At 39.6% G+C, this 19,494-nt stretch overlaps 1 protein-coding gene across 3 annotated transcripts in view; it reads left to right on the top strand.

Moving 5' to 3' along the window:
• Nucleotides 1-19,494, top strand: part of Cfap69 (cilia and flagella associated protein 69) — an 84,955-nt gene that overhangs the window by 20,703 nt on the left and 44,758 nt on the right. For all 3 annotated transcript variants that reach the window (XM_006503560.4, XM_011240666.1, NM_172447.2), the window contains 3 exons: nucleotides 3,303-3,401; nucleotides 17,372-17,521; nucleotides 17,603-17,780. In XM_006503560.4, the coding sequence (XP_006503623.1) occupies nucleotides 3,303-3,401; nucleotides 17,372-17,521; nucleotides 17,603-17,780 (427 nt within the window). The remainder of the gene's footprint in view (nucleotides 1-3,302; nucleotides 3,402-17,371; nucleotides 17,522-17,602; nucleotides 17,781-19,494) is intronic.

Genomic DNA, 19,494 nt, shown 5'->3' with positions numbered 1-19,494 from the left:
CCTGCTTGTACAATCAAGCTGTTCTTAGGAATGTCTTAACAACAGCCCTGTCTGTTCTGCTTTGTTCTCGGCCCCAGGCTGCAGGCTCATAGACAACTCTTTTACATGAATCACAAGTTACAAAATCTCATTTTTCTTCACTCCAAACTTCTAAATAAAATCAAATATGAAAAATGTCATAAAAGGGTATGCATTTGTATCTAGATTTTTTCATTTTTTAGAAATAAGAAAATAATTTCCTAAGAAATGCAATCATAGAAAACATTTTCTCAAGGCCCCAGGGAGTGGGGAGGCCTTGTGGAGTGGGGTGGGGGTAGAGGTATGGGATGAGGAGCAGTTGGGGGGCAGACAAGGAGGGGGATTAAGTCTGGACTATAAAAGAGGGATTAAAGAATAAAAATAAATAACCTTTTTAAAAATAAGAGACTGTTTGGAGCCATATATACTTTTTTATTTAAAGATTTATTTACTTATTATATGTAAGTACACTGTAGCTGTCTTCAGACACTCCAGAAGAGGGCGTCAGATCTCATTATGGGTGGTTGTGAGCCACCATGTGGTTACTGGGATTTGAACTCAGGACCTCTGGAAGAGCAGTCAGTGCTCTTAACCACTGAGCCATCTCTCCAGCCCCATAAATAAATTTTTAAAAAAAGAAAGAAAGAAAATGAAACAGAAAAAAAAAAACAACAACATATTCTGATAATCAGCCTCTGGGACATGATGATATGTTTTCCAAAAAAATTATGTTAAATTCATAGTTACTAGTTTATGTCTTTATTTACAAAAGTGAAATAATAGATAAATGATCAGTAAACTTTTAAAACTATTCTCTTAAGTTGTTTTCCAAGTGTTCCCCATACTAAAAAATGTTAAATAGGAAGAAGACATTTTAAAACATGACATGCTAATATTTTTTTAAAAAATAGATTTTGTTGGTAATATTATTTTTAAGTGTCCCTGTTGGCCCTGCTATTCTAGAATGTTGCCTCCTAGAAAACTAGCAGACATTCTAGAATAATCCATGTCCTGTCATCCCATTATTCTTTACTTACTGACACCTGTTAGTAATAGTACATTGCTTTGCCACTGGGCAAAGTGTGAACTCCTAACTTCTTACAACACCAATGATGTAGTGCAAATACTTCTCTGTCTAGTGCCTTTTTAATTTCTGGAAACATGAAGTAAATGAAAATACACAATGTGAAGTATAAAATATGTTCATGACAACTATTAAGAACCTTCAGGTTCTACCATGTAAGTATTAGGGTTTCTTCTAAATGATGTGTAGATATTTCTGACTCGGGAGAAGGGTTCTGGAAATAAATAAGAGCAAAAGTTGGTACTCTGCTTTAAAATGCTAAATCAGGAAGCTGTAAGAAATATTCTGAATTTGTGGGAGCTGAAAAGATGGAGAAGCAGATGAGAGTTTCCATACTTCCTGCTTGGCTAGTTTAATTGCTCTCTTGCCTGTTATTGTTATTATTTTTTTATTTTTAAAAAACTGACATTCTCACTCCAAATGAAGCTTCCAACATGATGTATAAGGAGATATTCTTGACATTATTAGTAAGGGTCAGCTTTCTGGAGGAGATGGTGCTAAAGCAAGAAGGAGGCCTGCCTTGTATGTTACCCCTGTACCCGTGCTCCCTCACACATGTCCACTCTGATGGAAGTTAATATTACATGAGGCCCAAATAAAAGCCCAGACTTAAAAGGACTCTATTGTTTTATGCTCAGAGAATCCAATCTTAAACAGTTTAATCCTAAAACTGATTCTGCTGACTCTGGTTGTCCTTAGGTATCCAGACAGCATGGGTCACTGCAGAGCCCTGCAGATTTTCTTCAGATTCTCCTGAGGGGACATTCTTGTTGAACTTCAAACGAGTGAATGCAGTCTAGTTTAAATTATTGAGTTAGCCAAATTGAACTCAGTAGTAGTAGTATAGGTATGGAGGAAAAGAAATCCTGTGTCCTTCATGCTCACCCAGAAAACTTGAACATAAAATTATTGCCTTTGAGCCAAAGACTGCCCAGATACCTTCCTGCCAGTCTGCCAGCAAATTGAGAGCAAAGCTAATGTGGACCATTAAGAAACAAATACACCGTGGAGCACAAATCTCTGAGTCTAGAGAGACCACTAAGCTATGTTTGATCTAACAGTAACCATCACATGTAGCACTTAATGATATGCTAAGCATTCTCAGCCCTTGTCTCATATGAAATAAATCTTGATAGCATTCTTTTTTTTGTTTGTTTGTTTTTTGTTGTTTTTTTTTTTTTTTTTTTGAGACAGAGTTTTTCTGTGTAGCCCTGGCTGTCCTGGAACTCACTTAGTAGACCAAGCTGGCCTCGAACTCAGAAATCCGCCTGCCTCTGCCTCCCAAGTGCTGGGACTAAAGGCGTGCGCCACCACGCCTGCCGATAGCATTCTTAAATGTAGCAACTGTTATTCCTCTTTTATGGATGGAAAAACCAAGGTACCAAAGGGAGTGTGTAGCAAAACCAGAATTTAATCTTGGATAACTTGGCTTCAGTATCTATGTTATTAGTATCATTCTGTTCTTTCTGGAAATGACAGGCTGAAATGATTGAGATACCAAATACATAATAATAGACTCAAAGTATTATGTAGTCACATGTGCATGTATGTTCCCATATACTGTCATGCACTGTATCACCTCATTCCACCCAACAATAGAATATATGTAAGATGATGGTTCTATAAATCTATCATTGATCAAAAAAATTCTATTCCCCTATTGAAGGCATAGTTTGTTGTAGTGCAAATCATTATCTACCTATTTGTGGTGAAAATGGCATAAACAAAGCCCTCATTGCTAATTATCTGAAAAAAAATAGTAACCTAGCTATCTGAAGTTCATACTACTTGGGCATTGGCAGCTCGCTGTGCTCCGGGATTCTGTATTTACTATATTTTATCATCTGGACTGTACTTTCTACTTACTATTTTTGGATTAACTGTCAAACAGCATACTGTTTGCCAGCAACAACTTCCCACATCTTACACTCACTGCATATCTCATTTTCTCTTTTCTCTCTTGGACTTAATCATGGTTGTGTAAAAATTCATATTAAAAGCAACACCTAACAAGAACTCTTTCAACATATACTCTCAAATGAAGTAATGCATAACATACATAAGATCACACATGCAATTATATGATGCAATGTGAATATCTGATGAGATCTTAATTATTATATAATCAGTATTATATGCTTACATTTTAAAATAAACTTATAACATGTTAATACATTGCTCTCCTTTATCCTTCTCGCAGGTGAGTTAATGAAAATACCAAGTTCTGCATTAAGGATACAAATTTGTAAATGTATTGTTGACTTCTATCATGCAGAACCATTAAAGAAACATATTCCAGGTAAGTTTTCATTGATCTTTTGTCTTTGGGAAACACACAAACAAAAAAAAGTGACATCATCTCATATTTCACTAAACTTTCAACAAATGGGCTCATGGATTCAGTACCTAAAAAGAACAAATGTGCATAGTTTTGACCTCATCTCTAAAAATTGCGTAAGTTTTCTTTTTCTTTTAGTTTGGAAGTTTATATCAAATTTTATCTTGAAGGTAAATATTTATGGCCCAGTTGATAAAGGAATATCAAGTTTGGTTTGACACCAATAGTATTATTTAGAATTATAAATGAAATTATTTTCATCACTATCAATCCCCCCACGTAAATGTTAAGTTAGTAATGCTGGTGTCGTTCTCTTATGTTAGTGGAGAATTCTGTATGTTAGAGCTAAGGAAATTTTTTTTAAGATTTATTTATTTATTTATTTATTATATTTAAGTACACTGTAGCTGTCTTCAGACACACCAAAAGAGGGCATCAGATCTCATTACAGATGGTTGTGAGCCACCGTGTGGTTGCTGGGATTTGAACTCAGGACCTCTGGAAGAGCAGTCAGTGCTCTTAACCGCTGAGCCATCTCTCCAGCCCAGAGAGCTAGGGAAATCTTAATGTGTACTTATGAGAAGATTATATCAAGCATTGGTCTTAAGAGTATATAGTAATATTTAAGGCATACTTATCTTCATTGATTATATAATTTGCAATTAATATAGTAAGAGAGAATAAATAAATTATATTTTATATGTTTTTACATAGTTAAAAGTAAATCTATGGTAGTCTAGAAATTTGTGACTAAGGAGAACAAGAGAAGACATTTGAACTAGTGAAATACTTAAGGAGATTATTAAATGTAGCAGAGAATAGTTAATCTGTTTAGACCTCCCATCAGGTGATCAAGCTTCTTGCCACCCTCCAGAGCTCTTTGATTCCCTAGACCAAAAGTGGCCCTTGGGGTCGCTTCCCCAGATTCTTATATGTTGGCGGCGGGCCTTTACTTCTGATCTCTCTGCATCTCTGTCATGGCGAATCTCTCCTTCCTCTTCCTTTTATCCCTTGTCCCGGAAATATAAAAGTCCTGCCTCTTTTACTCTGACCAGCCATTGGCTGTTGGCAACTGTATTTCCCAATCAGAGCCAACTGTGGGCAGGCTTCCTTAGCCCATGTGCAGGACATTGGAAACAGGTGTTTTGGGTAACAATTAGCATGAGAACACAGCTTCTACAATTAAATATGCAGCGTGAGATCTCAGATACACAGACTTGAGAACACAGTGTGTGTGGGGGTGGGGGGGCACGAACATGAAAATCATCAGGGAAGAAAAACAGGCTTGAAATTTGCAGAGTAGAAATGAAAATTAAGCCTGTCAGTGGTTGAATTAGTCAGAAAAAATAAGTCTTGTAAACAGCAAGGGACCAAGAAGAGCATTATGGGAAGTGTTCATACTGAGAGTTGGAAAATGTGACTCAGAAATAAGAGAGGTTCAAAGGATCCAAAGACTAGAAAGGTTCAAAAAGAGGAAGAGCCTTGTCTGGCACCTCCATCATTAAGATCCCATGTATGCTGCAGGCTGCAGGAGAGAACAGCCAAGGAGTGAACCTGGGACACTAAGAAGGTAGAAAATGTCAAAAAGGAGAAAGCCAGAACATTGTAGCAAACACAAAAACCTCAGAAGAAACCTAAAAAGTCAAATGGTAGAGAAATTATGAACATGAAAGAATGTAATCAGTGTAGAGAAATGCTGAGCCGGACTCTAGGTTTTATTCTGAACAAGAGAATTCCACATGGCATAAACGATGAGAAACCTGCATTGTGGAGTAGATATTGGCTTTTTCATCTCCAAATGTACCCTCCAAAACTCAGCCAGCTCACACTGGAATAGATGAGTGTCAAGAGAGAGGAGGAACCACAAAAAATGAATGTAAAGAACACAAACAACCACTGCCCATAACCCATAGTTTCCAAACCATGAAAGGGCACATCATGATGAGAAGCCATATATAAATAAGCAAAATGGGAATGCCTATATGAGACTGCCAGGCATTCAGACATATCTGGTAGCACATGGTAGAGAGATATGTAAGCAATGTGAGGTGTATTTGTAAAACCTTTGACTGTTCCCCTTTACTTTTTTTTATTAAGGCATTTTTATTAGATATTTTCTTTATTTACATTTCAAATGCTATCCCCAAAGAACCCTATAAACTCCCCCCACCCTGCTCCCCAACCCACCCACTCCTGCTTCTTGGCCCTGGCATTCCCCTGTACTGGGGCATATGATCTTCGCAAGACCAAGGGCCTCTCCTCCCATTGATGGCCAACTAGGCCATCCTCTGCTACATGTGCAACTAGAGACACAGCTCTGGGGGGTACTGGTTAGTTCATATTGTTGTTCCTCCTATAGAGTTGCAGACCCCTTTAGCTCCTTGGGTACATATGGGGCTGTCCATCGACTTTGTCCTTGTGAACTGGTCCCCAGGGAGAAGAGAGGTCCACACATAGACACACAACACACACACACACACACACACACACACACACACACACACATCCATTTCTGTATTTGCTAGGTACTGGTATAGCCTCACAAGAAATAGCTATTGCACGTAAACAATGTGAAAAAGCTTCCATGTACATGTTCCCTTCAAGTGTGTGAAAGAACACACTGCAGAGAAGCCTCAAACACTGTGAGACTGTCACAACAGTTAGTTTCAAATACATGTGTTGAAATTAGGCCCTGATTCTTTTTCCCAGTCCCATGCTCCCAGAAATAAGACTCAGACTCAAAATATATTTTTAAATACCTTGGCCATATAGCTAGGCTCTTCTCTGACTAGATATAACTTAAAATAGCCCATGTTTTTTCTAGCCTACATTCTGCCATGTCTGGTTACCTGTGTCCATCTTGTCACATCTTTTCAGCAAATCTCCTGCCTCTGGCTCTCTCCCAGAATTCTTTCTCCTCCCAGGTGTTCCACCTCTGCTTTCTGCCTAAGCCATAGGTCATAGGCTTTTTAATTGACAAGTGATGCATCCATACAATACACAAGATATTCTCTGTATAATTCCCATTTTTAGTTTAATAAAAGGCTTTTTCTAGCTAATATAAATTGAATTCAATTATAACAGTTATGAAAGCATTTAGCTATTTAAGATATCCAATCCTTATATATTTGGCAAATTAGAGTATTGTGTTATCTATCCTATCTTAGTGGGTTCAGAGTTCTGTATCTAAATCATTTTCTTTTTTTTCTTTTTTTTTTATTTTTTTCCATTTTTTATTAGGTATTTAACTCATTTACATTTCCAATGCTATACCAAAAGTCCCCCATATCCACCCACCCCCAATCCCCTGCCCACCCACTCCCACTTTTTGGCCCTGGTGTTCCCCTGTACTGGGGCATATAAAGTTTGCAAGTCCAATGGGCCTCTCTTTCCAGTGATGGCCGACTAGGCCATCTTTTGATACATATGCAGCTAGAGTCAAGAGCTCCGGGGAACTTGTTAGTTCATAATGTTGTTCCGCCTATAGGGTTGCAGATCCCTTTAGCTCCTTGGCTACGTTCTCTAGCTCCTCCATTGGGAGCCCTATGATCCATCCATTAGCTGACTGTGAGCATCCACTTCTATGTTTGCTAGGCCCCGGCATAGTCTCACAAGAGACAGCTACATCTGGGTCCTTTCAATAAAATCTTGCTAGTGTATGCAATGGTGTCAGCGTTTGGATGCAGATTATGGGGTGGATCCCTGGATATGGCAGTCTCTACATGGTCCATCCTTTCATCTCAGCTCTAAACTTTGTCTCTGTGACTCCTTCCATGGGTGTTTTGTTCCCAAATCTAAGGAGGGGCATAGTGTCCACACTCAGTCTTCATTCTTCTTGAGTTTCATGTGTTTAGCAAATTATATCTTATATCTTGGGTATCCTAGGTTTGGGGCTAATATCCACTTATCAGTGAGTACATATTGTGTGAGTTTCTTTGTGAATGTGTTACCTCACTCAGGATGATGCCCTCCAGGTCCATCCATTTGGCTAGGAATTTCATAAATTCATTCTTTTTAATAGCTGAGTAGTACTCCATTGTGTAGATGTACCACATTTTCTGTATCAATTCCTCTGTTGAGGGGCATCTAGGTTCTTTCCAGCTTCTGGCTATTATAAATAAGGCTGCTATGAACATAGTGGAGCATGTGTCCTTCTTACCAGTTGGGGCATCTTCTGGATATATGCCCAGAAGAGGTATTGCTGGATCCTCTGGTAGTACTATGTCCAGTTTTATGAGGAACCGCCAGACTGATTTCCAGAGTGGTTGTACAAGCCTGCACTCCCACCAACAATGGAGGAGTGTTCCTCTTTCTCCACATCCACGCCAGCATCTGCTGTCACCTGAATTTTTCATCTTAGCCATTCTGACTGGTGTGAGGTGGAATCTCAGGGTTGTTTTGATTTGCATTTCCCTGATGATTAAGGATGTTGAACATTTTTTCAAGTGCTTCTCTGCTATTCGGTATTCCTCAGGTGAGAATTCTTTGTTCAGTTCTGAGCCCCATTTTTAATGGGGTTATTTGATTTTCTGAAGTCCACTTTCTTGAGTTCTTTATATATGTTGGATATTAGTCCCCTATCTGATTTAGGATAGGTAAAGATCCTTTCCCAATCTGTTGGTGGTCTTTTTGTCTTATTGACGGGGTCTTTTGCCTTGCAGAAACTTTGGAGTTTCATTAGGTCCCATTTGTCAATTCTCGATCTTACAGCACAAGCCATTGCTGTTCTGTTCAGGAATTTTTCCCCTGTGCCCATATCTTCAAGGCTTTTCCCCACTTTCTCCTCTATAAGTTTCAGTGTCTCTGGTTTTATGTGAAGTTCCTTGATCCACTTAGATTTGACCTTAGTACAAGGAGATAAGTATGGATCGATTCGCATTCTTCTACACGATAACAACCAGTTGTGCCAGCACCAATTGTTGAAAATGCTGTCTTTCTTCCACTGGATGGTTTTAGCTCCCTTGTCGAAGATCAAGTGACCATAGGTGTGTGGGTTCATTTCTGGGTCTTCAATTCTATTCCATTGGTCTACTTGTCTGTCAGTATACCAGTACCATGCAGTTTTTATCACAATTGCTCTGTAGTAAAGCTTTAGGTCTGGCATGGTGATTCCGCCAGAAGTTCTTTTATCCTTGAGAAGACTTTTTGCTATCCTAGGTTTTTTGTTATTCCAGACAAATTTGCAAATTGCTCCTTCCAATTCGTTGAAGAATTGAGTTGGAATTTTGATGGGGATTGCATTGAATCTGTAGATTGCTTTTGGCAAGATAGCCATTTTTACAATGTTGATCCTGCCAATCCATGAGCATGGGAGATCTTTCCATCTTCTGAGATCTTCCTTAATTTCTTTCTTCAAAGATTTGAAGTTTTTATCATACAGATCTTTCACCTCCTTAGTTAGAGTCACGCCAAGATATTTTATATTATTTGTGACTATTGAGAAGGGTGTTGTTTCTCTAATTTCTTTCTCAGCCTGTTTATTCTTTGTATAGAGAAAGGCCATTGACTTGTTTGAGTTTATTTTATATCCAGCTACTTCACCGAAGCTGTTTATCAGGTTTAGGAGTTCTCTGGTAGAATTTTTAGGGTCACTTATATATACTATCATATCATCTGCAAAAAGTGATATTTTGACTTCCTCTTTTCCAATTTGTATCCCCTTGATCTCCTTTTGTTGTCGAATTGCTCTGGCTAATACTTCAAGTACTATGTTGAAAAGGTAGGGAGAAAGTGGGCAGCCTTGTCTAGTCCCTGATTTTAGTGGGATTGCTTCCAGCTTCTCTCCATTTACTTTGATGTTGGCTACTGGTTTGCTGTAGATTGCTTTTATCATGTTGAGGTATGGGCCTTGAATTCCTGATCTTTCCAAAACTTTTATCATGAATGGGTGTTGGATCTTGTCAAATGCTTTTTCTGCATCTAACGAGATGATCATGTGGTTTTTTTCTTTGAGTTTGTTTATATAATGGATTACATTGATGGATTTTCGTATATTAAACCATCTTTGCATCCCTGGAATAAAACCTACTTGGTCAGGATGGATGATTGCTTTAATGTGTTCTTGGATTCGGTTAGCGAGAATTTTATTGAGGATTTTTGCATCGATATTCATAAGAGAAATTGGTCTGAAGTTCTCTATCTTTGTTGGATCTTTCTGTGGTTTAGGTATCAGAGTAATAGTGGCTTCATAAAATGAGTTGGGTAGAGTACCTTCTACTTCTATTTTGTGAAATAGTTTGTGCAGAATTGGAATTAGATCTTCTTTGAAGGTCTGATAGAACTCTGCACTAAACCCATCTGGTCCTGGGCTTTTTTTGGTTGGGAGACTATTAATAACTGCTTCTATTTCTTTAGGTGATATGGGACTGTTTAGATGGTCAACTTGATCCTGATTCAACTTTGGTACCTGGTATCTGTCCAGAAATTTGTCCATTTCGTCCAGGTTTTCCAGTTTTGTTGAGTATAGCCTTTTGTAGAAGGATCTGATGGTGTTTTGGATTTCTTCAGGATCTGTTGTTATGTCTCCCTTTTCATTTCTGATTTTGTTAATTAGGATTTTGTCCCTGTGCCCTTTAGTGAGTCTAGCTAAGGGTTTATCTATCTTGTTGATTTTCTCAAAGAACCAACTCCTCGTTTGGTTAATTCTTTGAATAGTTCTTCTTGTTTCCACTTGGTTGATTTCACCCCTGAGTTTGATTATTTCCTGCCGTCTACTCCTCTTGGGTGAATTTGCTTCCTTTTTTTCTAGGGCTTTTAGATGTGTTGTCAAGCTGCTAGTATGTGCTGTCTCCCGTTTCTTCTTGGAGGCACTCAGAGCTATGAGTTTCCCTCTTAGAAATGCTTTCATTGTGTCCCATAGGTTTGGGTACGTTGTGGCTTCATTTTCATTAAACTCTAAAAAGTCTTTAATTTCTTTCTTTATTCTTTCCTTGACCAAGGTATCATTGAGAAGAGTGTTATTCAGTTTCCACGTGAATGTTGGCTTTCCATTATTTATGTTGTTATTGAAGATCAGTCTTAGGCCATGGTGGTCTGATAGGATACATGGGACAATTTCAATATTTTTGTATCTATTGAGGCCTGTTTTGTGACCAATTATATGGTCAATTTTGGAGAAGGTCCCGTGAGGTGCTGAGAAGAAGGTATATCCTTTTGTTTTAGGATAAAATGTTCTGTAGATATCTGTCAGGTCCATTTGTTTCATAACTTCTGTTAGTTTCACTGTGTCCCTGTTTAGTTTCTGTTTCCACAATCTGTCCTTTGAAGAAAGTGGTGTGTTGAAGTCTCCCACTATTATTGTGTGAGGTGCAATGTATGCTTTGAGCTTTACTAAAGTGTCTCTAATGAATGTGGCTGCCCTTGCATTTGGTGCGTAGATATTCAGAATTGAGAGTTCCTCTTGGAGGATTTTACCTTTGATGAGTATGAAGTGTCCCTCCTTGTCTTTTTTGATAACTTTGGGTTGGAAGTCGATTTTATCCGATATTAAAATGGCTACTCCAGCTTGTTTCTTCAGTCCATTTGCTTGGAAAATTGTTTTCCAGCCTTTCACTCTGAGGTAGTGTCTGTCTTTTTCCCTGAGATGGGTTTCCTGTAAGCAGCAGAATGTTGGGTCCTGTTTGTGTAGCCAGTCTGTTAGTCTATGTCTTTTTATTGGGGAATTGAGTCCATTGATATTAAGAGATATTAAGGAAAAGTAATTGTTGCTCCCTTTTATTTTTGTTGTTAGAGTTGGCATTCTGTTCTTGTGGCTGTCTTCTTTTTGGTTTGTTGAATGATTACTTTCTTGGTTGTTCTAGGGCGTGATTTCCGTCCTTGTATTGCTTCTTTTCTGTTATTATCCTTTGAAGGGCTGGATTCGTGGAAAGATATTGTGTGAATTTGGTTTTGTCGTGGAATACTTTGGTTTCTCCATCTATGGTAATTGAGAGTTTGGCCGGGTATAGTAGCCTGGGCTGGCATTTGTGTTCTCTTAGTGTCTGTATAACATCTGTCCAGGCTCTTCTGGCTTTCATAGTCTCTGGTGAAAAGTCTGGTGTAATTCTGATAGGCCTTCCTTTATATGTTACTTGACCTTTCTCCCTTACTGCTTTTAATATTCTATCTTTATTTAGTGCATTTGTTGTTCTGATTATTATGTGTCGGGAGGAATTTCTTTTCTGGTCCAGTCTATTTGGAGTTCTGTAGGCTTCTTGTATGATCATGGGCATCTCTTTTTTTATGTTTGGGAAGTTTTCTTCTATTATTTTGTTGAAGATATTAGCTGGCCCTTTAAGTTGAAAATCTTCATTCTCATCAATTCCTATTATCCGTAGGTTTGGTCTTCTCATTGTGTCCTGGATTACCTGGATGTTTTGAGTTAGGATCCTTTTGCATTTTGTATTTTCTTTGACTGTTGTGTCGATGTTCTCTATGGAATCTTCTGCACCTGAGATTCTTTCTTCCATTTCTTGTATTCTGTTGCTGATGCTCGCATCTATGGTTCCAGATCTCTTTCCTAGGGTTTCTATCTCCAGCGTTGCCTCGCTTTGGGTTTTCTTTATTATGTCTACTTCCCCTTTTAGTTCTAGTATGGTTTTGTTCATTTCCATCACCTGTTTGGATGTGTTTTCCTGTTTTTCTTTAATGATTTCTACCTGTTTGGCTGTGTTTTCCTGCTTTTCTTTAAGGGCCTGTAACTCTTTAGCAGTGCTCTCCTGTAATTCTTTAAGTGACTTATGAAAGTCCTTCTTGATGTCCTCTATCATCATCATGAGAAATGTTTTTAAATCTGGGTCTAGATTTTCGGTTGTGTTGGGGTGCCCAGGACTAGGTGGGGTGGGAGTGCTGCGTTCTGATGATGGTGAGTGTTCTTGATTTCTGTTAGTAGGATTCTTACGTTTGCCTTTCGCCATCTGGTAATCTCTGAAGCTAGCTGTTTTAGTTGTCACTGTTAAGAGCTTGTTCTTCAGGTGACTCTGTTAGCCTCTATAAGCAGACCTGGAGGGTAGCACTCTCCTTAGTTTCAGTGGGCAGAGTATTCTCTGCAGGCAAGCTCTCTTCTTGCAAGGCAGGTACCCAGATATCTGGTGTTCGAACCAGACTCCTGGCAGAAGTTGTGTTCCACTCATAGAGGTCTTAGGATCTCGTGTGGAATCCTGTGTGGGCCCTTGTGGGTGTCAGGCGACTCAGCTGGCAAGGTAGCCCGGGGCTCGAGTGGAGTGGAAGGGGTTTGTGCCCCAGATCAAGCCCGGGTAGCCTGCTTCCTTATGTACCACAGTCTCAGGTTCCGCGCGATTGGATTGGGGCCGGCGCTGTGTTCCACTCACCAGAGGTCTTAGGATCCCGTGGGGAGTCCCGTGTGGGCCCTTGCGGGTGTTGGGCAAGACTCTGCTGGCAAGGTAGCCCGGGGCTCGAGTCGAGCGGAAGGGACTTGTGCCCCAGATCAGGCCCGGGTAGCCTGCTTCCCTATGTACCGCAGTCTCAGGTTCCGCGCGATTGGATTGGGGCAGGCGCTGTGTTCCACTCACCAGAGGTCTTAGGATCCCGTGGGGAGTCCCGTGTGGGCCCTTGCGGGTGTTGGGCAAGACTCTGCTGGCAAGGTAGCCTGGGGCTCGAGTCGAGTGGAAGGGACTTGTGCCTCTAAATCATTTTCTATTCTAACTTGTTTTACCAACTTAAAACCATCTTCTTAGACGTATAAAATCTTGCATCCTAAACAATTTAAATTTATAGTAAGACGATGAATATCTAGTCTTCAATCCCATCAGAGAACTGAGAAGGAGGAAGTACAGGAATGCAGCTTCCAAAAATTATAGAAATGACAGAGACATCTGATCACCTCAAAATTCTCTATAACATTAGAGCATCTATTGTCAGCCTTCTGGCTCAGAATATCTGATAGACTTTTTATGAAGCAGGAATTATGAAGGATTTGCTTGCCCTATCTTAGCTGAGCTTAATAGTCGACTACCCTGCATTCATTTGTCCTTATTGAAATTAGGGCATTTTCTTTGCCTACTATCTGGCTTGCTACGGTTGAAGCAAGTCCCAATGCAGCTCCTTCAATATTCATCATCTTCTTTAAAATGGAATGGGGGTATGTCGCATCCGCTCTCGACCAGCAAGAACGACACGACCACCAGTCCTTCTAACAGCAGTTTATTCAGCAAACTTCAGTCTTCGTCTCTCTCACGTCATCTTTTTCCTCATCTATCTCCCCCCACCCCCAACCCCAGGCCTCTCACTCATATACTCTCAGCCCTCATCCACTCATGGCAGGCCACATCACCTCACCAGGCACGCAGCTTCAGCTAATCAGGGCAGCAGGGGCATGTCTCCACCAAAATGGACTCACCAGTATCCTGGTGCACCTGTGCAGCTCTCACGATGGTTGTGGCTCATTTTCAGGTGTATGAGGAAGTCAGGTGCAAGTCATAAGACTTAGCTGCAGTCCCTGGCGCCTTCTTGGGACTGCTGCCACACCTGCTCCTCACAGGGGTACTGTCTGGTTCAGGCCTGTCTCATAGTCAAAAGATCTTATGATAATGAAACAATTTTAAATACCATATTCTGTGGATCTCTGAGGCTTTGAAGACCATCTACCTATTTATACCATATCTGAGTTGTCAAATATTGTTACTTCTTAGCTATTTTCTATTTGAATAACATCAAAAAATTTTATTGTAATTAGCTAAACTAGTATTTAATATGACCATGAGTTTGACTATTAATTTGCATTACTTAATTATTTTAAACAGTTTGCAATAGCAGCCATTAAATAGACTGCAGCTAAACCTTGTTTCTAAAAATGAGTTACATAGGCATAATATCTGTATAAGAGTTGAACTATACATATGTCATGCTGTAACAATATTAATCTTAAATTTTGTAGCAACACACAATGATTTATACCAATGAAAGTCTTAAATCTGTATCACTACACAAAATTCTATAACAGCATGACAAATACAACCTTAATTCTGCATCTATATATAAAGATCTCAACCAATGTAAGACTATAGCTCTAAATTTTATTTGGTTTAAGAGTAGATTCAGTAATCTATCCCCATTTGTATAATTTTTTATATTTCTATATTCCCCTTTTCCTCTCAACCACCTTCCCTTTATCTTAGAGAGAAAGACAGATAGAGAAAAGGAAAAAAAGATAGAAATGCCTGAGTCTGAGTTCTCTATTTAATTTCCTCCCTGTCATTACACCATAATTATTTGTAATCATCCTCTAAAATGATGACATCTCTATATATCATGAAATGACAAAACCTTCCATCCTAATGTAATGACGGATGAAAAAGTCACGCTAATGTCATACCTGGAAAGTTGTAGTTAATGTCTGAGATCTATTGATGAAGGTGATTTGATAGCATTATGAAAGGATCATGAGAACAGAAGCAGTCACTTCAAACTCATATTTAGAGTTGAAATGATAAAGAAAACAAGATGTTGGACAGCTTAGCTGGAAGCAAACTCAAAGGACAATTACATGGAATCTGTTATTAGCTTTTTGATGTAGAAATGAAATTTGTAGGTAAACAAGCTAGAAGCTCCTAAATGGGAAATGGAAAAGCAAAATCCTTAAAGCACACATGAGAAGTTGTGATTGAGAACACAAGCTTAGAATTAACTCGGCAATATAGTGATGTCTTTTAAAGGAAAGAAGACAGAACTGGCAAGATGGCTCAGTGGGTTAAGGTGTCTGCTGCCAAGGCTGGTGGCTTGAGTTCAGTCAACAGGACTCATGGAGTCAAAGGAAAGAACCAATTCTAAGAATGTCCTCTGACCTCTACACACATGGGTCATGGCACACATTGCCACAGACATACACCAAAAGAAATAGATAGAATTAAAATTAAGAATATCTTCTGTTCGAATACCTGGCCCAAGAGGGACCCACCCAGAACCCTCAGGACACAGGAACTGAAGAGGAAGCTGGGACAGGATCCTTCCAGTTTCCATCTGCACCCTGGTGCTGACCCTTTGCCACAGATCTCCATACCCAGATTCCTCCTGGAGAGAACTGGTCTCTCAGGAGTGCTGACACACAGGCTTACGAAAGAGATAAACCACAGTCAGAGATAGCAAGACCAGCTAACACCAGAGATAACCAGATATCGAGAGACAAGGGCAAGAACATAAGCAACAGAAAACAAGGCTACTTGGCATCATCAGAACCCAGTTCTCCCACCACAGCAAGCCCTGGATACCCCAACACACTGGAAAGCAAGACTCTGATTTAAAATCACATCTATGATGATGGACTTTAAGAAGGACATAAATATTTTTGGTTGAGAGCCTAGCCTTTAACGGCTGAGCTTTCTCTCCAGCCCAAAATAACATCTCGCCCAATGTGGGGCTCGAACCCACAACCCTGAGATTGAGTCTCATGCTCTACCCACTGAGCTAGCTGGGTATCCAGGGATCCATCCCATAATCAGCCTCCAAACGCTGACACCATTGCATACACTAGCAAGATTTTGCTGGAAGGACCCAGATATAGCTGTCTCTAGTGAGACTATGCCGGGGCCTAGCAAACACAGAAGTGGATGCTCACAGTCAACTATTGGATGGATCACAGGGCCCCCAATGGAGGAGCTAGAGAAAGTATCCAAGGAGCTAAAGGGATCTGCAACCCTATAGGTGGAACAACAATATGAACTAACCAGTACCCCCCGGAGTTCGTGTCTCTAGCTGCATATGTATCAGAAGATGGCCTAGTCGGACATCAGTGGAAAGAGAGGCCCATTGGTCGTGCAAACCTTATATGCCTCAGTATAGGGGAATGCCAGGGCCAAGAAGGGGGAGTGTGGGTGGGTAGGGGAGTGGGGTAGGAGGGTATGGGGGACTTTTGGGATAGCACAGAAAATGTAAACGAAGAAAACACCTAATAATATATATATATTTATATATGTAAAAAGAAGGACATAAATAACTACCTTAAAGAAATACAGGAGAACGCAGGTAAACAGGTAGCAGCCCTTAAAGAGGAAACACAAAAATCTCTTAAAGAATTACATAACCCATCCCAGGAATAGATAGGGACATGTCTATAGCTCAGAAACCAAGTTCTCACAGTTAAGGCAAACTGACAGACAACTCAGAACTATGCCAAGGTTAAAGAGTCTAGTTGTTTTTAAAGGTCACGATATCAAGAAGTCATAAGGGAGATCATTGAAAAAATATAGCTTCACCTCACTGTGAATTCTTTAATCCTTGTGACTAAACATAGTTAGGCAGGCACTTGTGCAACCAGCAAAAGTGATAGGGTCTCGTAGGACCTATGGCAAAATGAAGTTTTTGTGAGGTCACGCTGTTCAGCTGCCCTAAAATAGCTGTGTATTCACAATCATTTACATCTCCCCTCTCATTTCCTACTGATGTGATGTAATCCTTATCCTTTGAAACACATGAAGCGGTACTTTGTCCCATAGAGTGAAAATGTAAAGTATTTGTCCACCATGCTTGGCCTTACAGAAAGTTACTACTTACTGGCAGATAGCTGCATTTGTTTGTTTGTTTCGTTGTTGGTTTTGTTTTGGTTCTTGTTTTTTGTTTGTTTGTTTTTTAGAATTTAAGATTGTTTCCAAAATCTGTGCATTTATTTCAAGGCCAAAAACTATGAGGTCCACAGGACAAAACCAGAGTTACTGCAAATTAAACTTTATGCACACAACCATGTCCATTTATTTTCATATTACTTATGATTTTCTTTTTGCGATGATACTGTGCTACAACATCTAGAGCTAAATACTTGAAAGACAAATCTTACTAACCTGTAAAGAATAAGCAAATACCATCTTGCCCTTTATAGAAAACGTTGTCCATTCCTGTATTGTACAAGGTATAAATGTCACATGTCCTTTAAAAAGTTTTCCAAGTTGTTTCTCTTACTAAATGATCACTTTGTGAAATAACTGCCCGTGTTGCTGTGTTAGGCTACCAGCAGGTGAGTTCATCCTACAAGATTAAAATGGTAGAGGTCGGTGGCTTGGCGAAGGCAATGGTCCAGTCGGCACTCCTGCTTGAGAATCAGCTTGTCGAGAAACTCTGGGTTCTGAAAGTCCTGCAGCATCTCTCTACTTCTGGTGTGTATAGCACTACTGAGTTTAAATGTTTCATTCTAACAGTCTATGCAGTATAAATAGTTTGTTAAACTTAATTTTCAGGAGTTAATTGCACTTTAATGGTGAAAGCCCAAGCAGCCAGCGGAATCTGTGCTCACCTCAATGACCCAGATCCCTCAGGACAGCTTTTATTTCGTTCATCAGAAGTACTTTGGAATTTACTGGAAAAATCTTCAAAGGAGGAAATTATACAACAGCTTAGTAACTTGGAATGCCTGCTGTAAGTGCACGTAGATAGATAGGAATGTCTTCTGCCCTGAAGCATAGCCAATGATAGATAACCACAACTTTGAATCTGTGTTCAGTTAAATTCTGATTCATCTGAAGGCTGCATTTCATGAAATCTCCATACTAAGATGTAGGGGGTTGGTCTGGTGCTGCTATGTATTCAGCTACTAAATACTGGCTCCCAAAGTCTGGTTGCCCCTGAGGGGGAGATCCTAGCACATACCAAATGATGCTATGTAAACCTTGCCCCTCAAGTTATCCCTGATTGGATAATAAGGATTCCTACAGCCTGGGTTGGGTTGGAGGAGCAGATTCCTGGGCTTGGGATCAGAGGTAGGGACCATGAGAAGGAGAGAGGAGGGAGGAAGGAAATCACCATGGAATAGGTGGGTTGTGAGAACATGGCTCTGGGGGTTGGCCTTCTGGAATAGGAATTCCTAGGAGGAACATGGCGAGTGATATCTCGAGGATCACCTCAGGGAAGTAGACAAAATTGCAGAAAGAGTTGATATCTGCCCAGTTCTAGTACTCTTAAGCTTATTATAAATCTAAAGGGTTCTGTGTCTTTTAACTGGGAATTAAATGATCTAAAGTGGTGTAGAAATCCCTAATAGATATTTAAAGGCAACAAGGGGATGTAGCAAAACCCCCTAATAATAATTACCAAAACAAATTGATGCCCAACATGGAGCACAATTTATAAAAGAAATTATTTTTAATACAATGTAATCAGTAAATTAATCTGGTGGCTGTATTTCTTAGCTAGCTAATTCCCCAATAACCACATAGAAAGACTAAGATTTATTAAATTGCCTTGAGCCATTATTACTCCATTATAAACTTCCAAGCTAGTCAGACTTACTCCAGACAACATTCCCATCTTACCTGATTTTTTTATCCTTTCTTGATCCAACTCTCCTCTTCTGATAGTTGCTCCACCTCCCTCACAGCTCCCTCCTTCACTTCCTGACTCTTTCTCTGCCCCGCCTAGAACTGGAGTCTCACTTATTCTCTCTAAAGCTGTATTGGCTGTGGGCTTTTATTGGCAAGGCAGAGAATGAATGAAGAGCAGTGTTTACACAATCTTGAGACCAGAGCTTTTAAGAATAAGCATAACAAAGCCATGTCCAGATTGAAACAAGATATGAGGGCAAAAGCAATCAGCATTTGGATAACACAATGGTAAACTTCACACAGTGAATGAAATCATGCCTGCAATAAGAAGCTAGATTTTTGTTGTATTGTGAGTTTTGAGATAGGTTTTATGTAGTAAGACTGACCTGAAACATGCAATATAGCTGAGGGAGGATGGTCTCCTTTTTCCTTCCCAGTACTGAAATTAAGTACAACTATGCCTCCATGCCCAGGAGAAATCACACTTGTCTCTAGGATGCTCTAAAAGTGTCTTATTACATAGATAAATTGTGCCTCTACAGATGGATAAAGTAAAAATTAGACTTTTAGAACTATTTATTCATTAGGTTTCTGATTAGTATTTACTACCTTTCCAGTTATATATTTAAAATTGTCAATAATATGTGCACAAGTATTCAAAAAAGTTTCAAGTAATTTACTTATTTAACGCATGGTTATTGTCTGTTGTGCTTGGGTCGGTCTGAGATTATAATAATATAACTAAAGCCTAGGTGTAGTAAGCAACATACCTTTAATCCCCGAATTTAGGAGGCAGATTTAGGAATCTCTGT

This window comes from Mus musculus, chromosome 5 (assembly GCF_000001635.26).
Source record: "Mus musculus strain C57BL/6J chromosome 5, GRCm38.p6 C57BL/6J".
NCBI lineage: Eukaryota > Metazoa > Chordata > Mammalia > Rodentia > Muridae > Mus > Mus musculus.
This window is presented reverse-complemented; position numbering and strand designations above follow the sequence as displayed.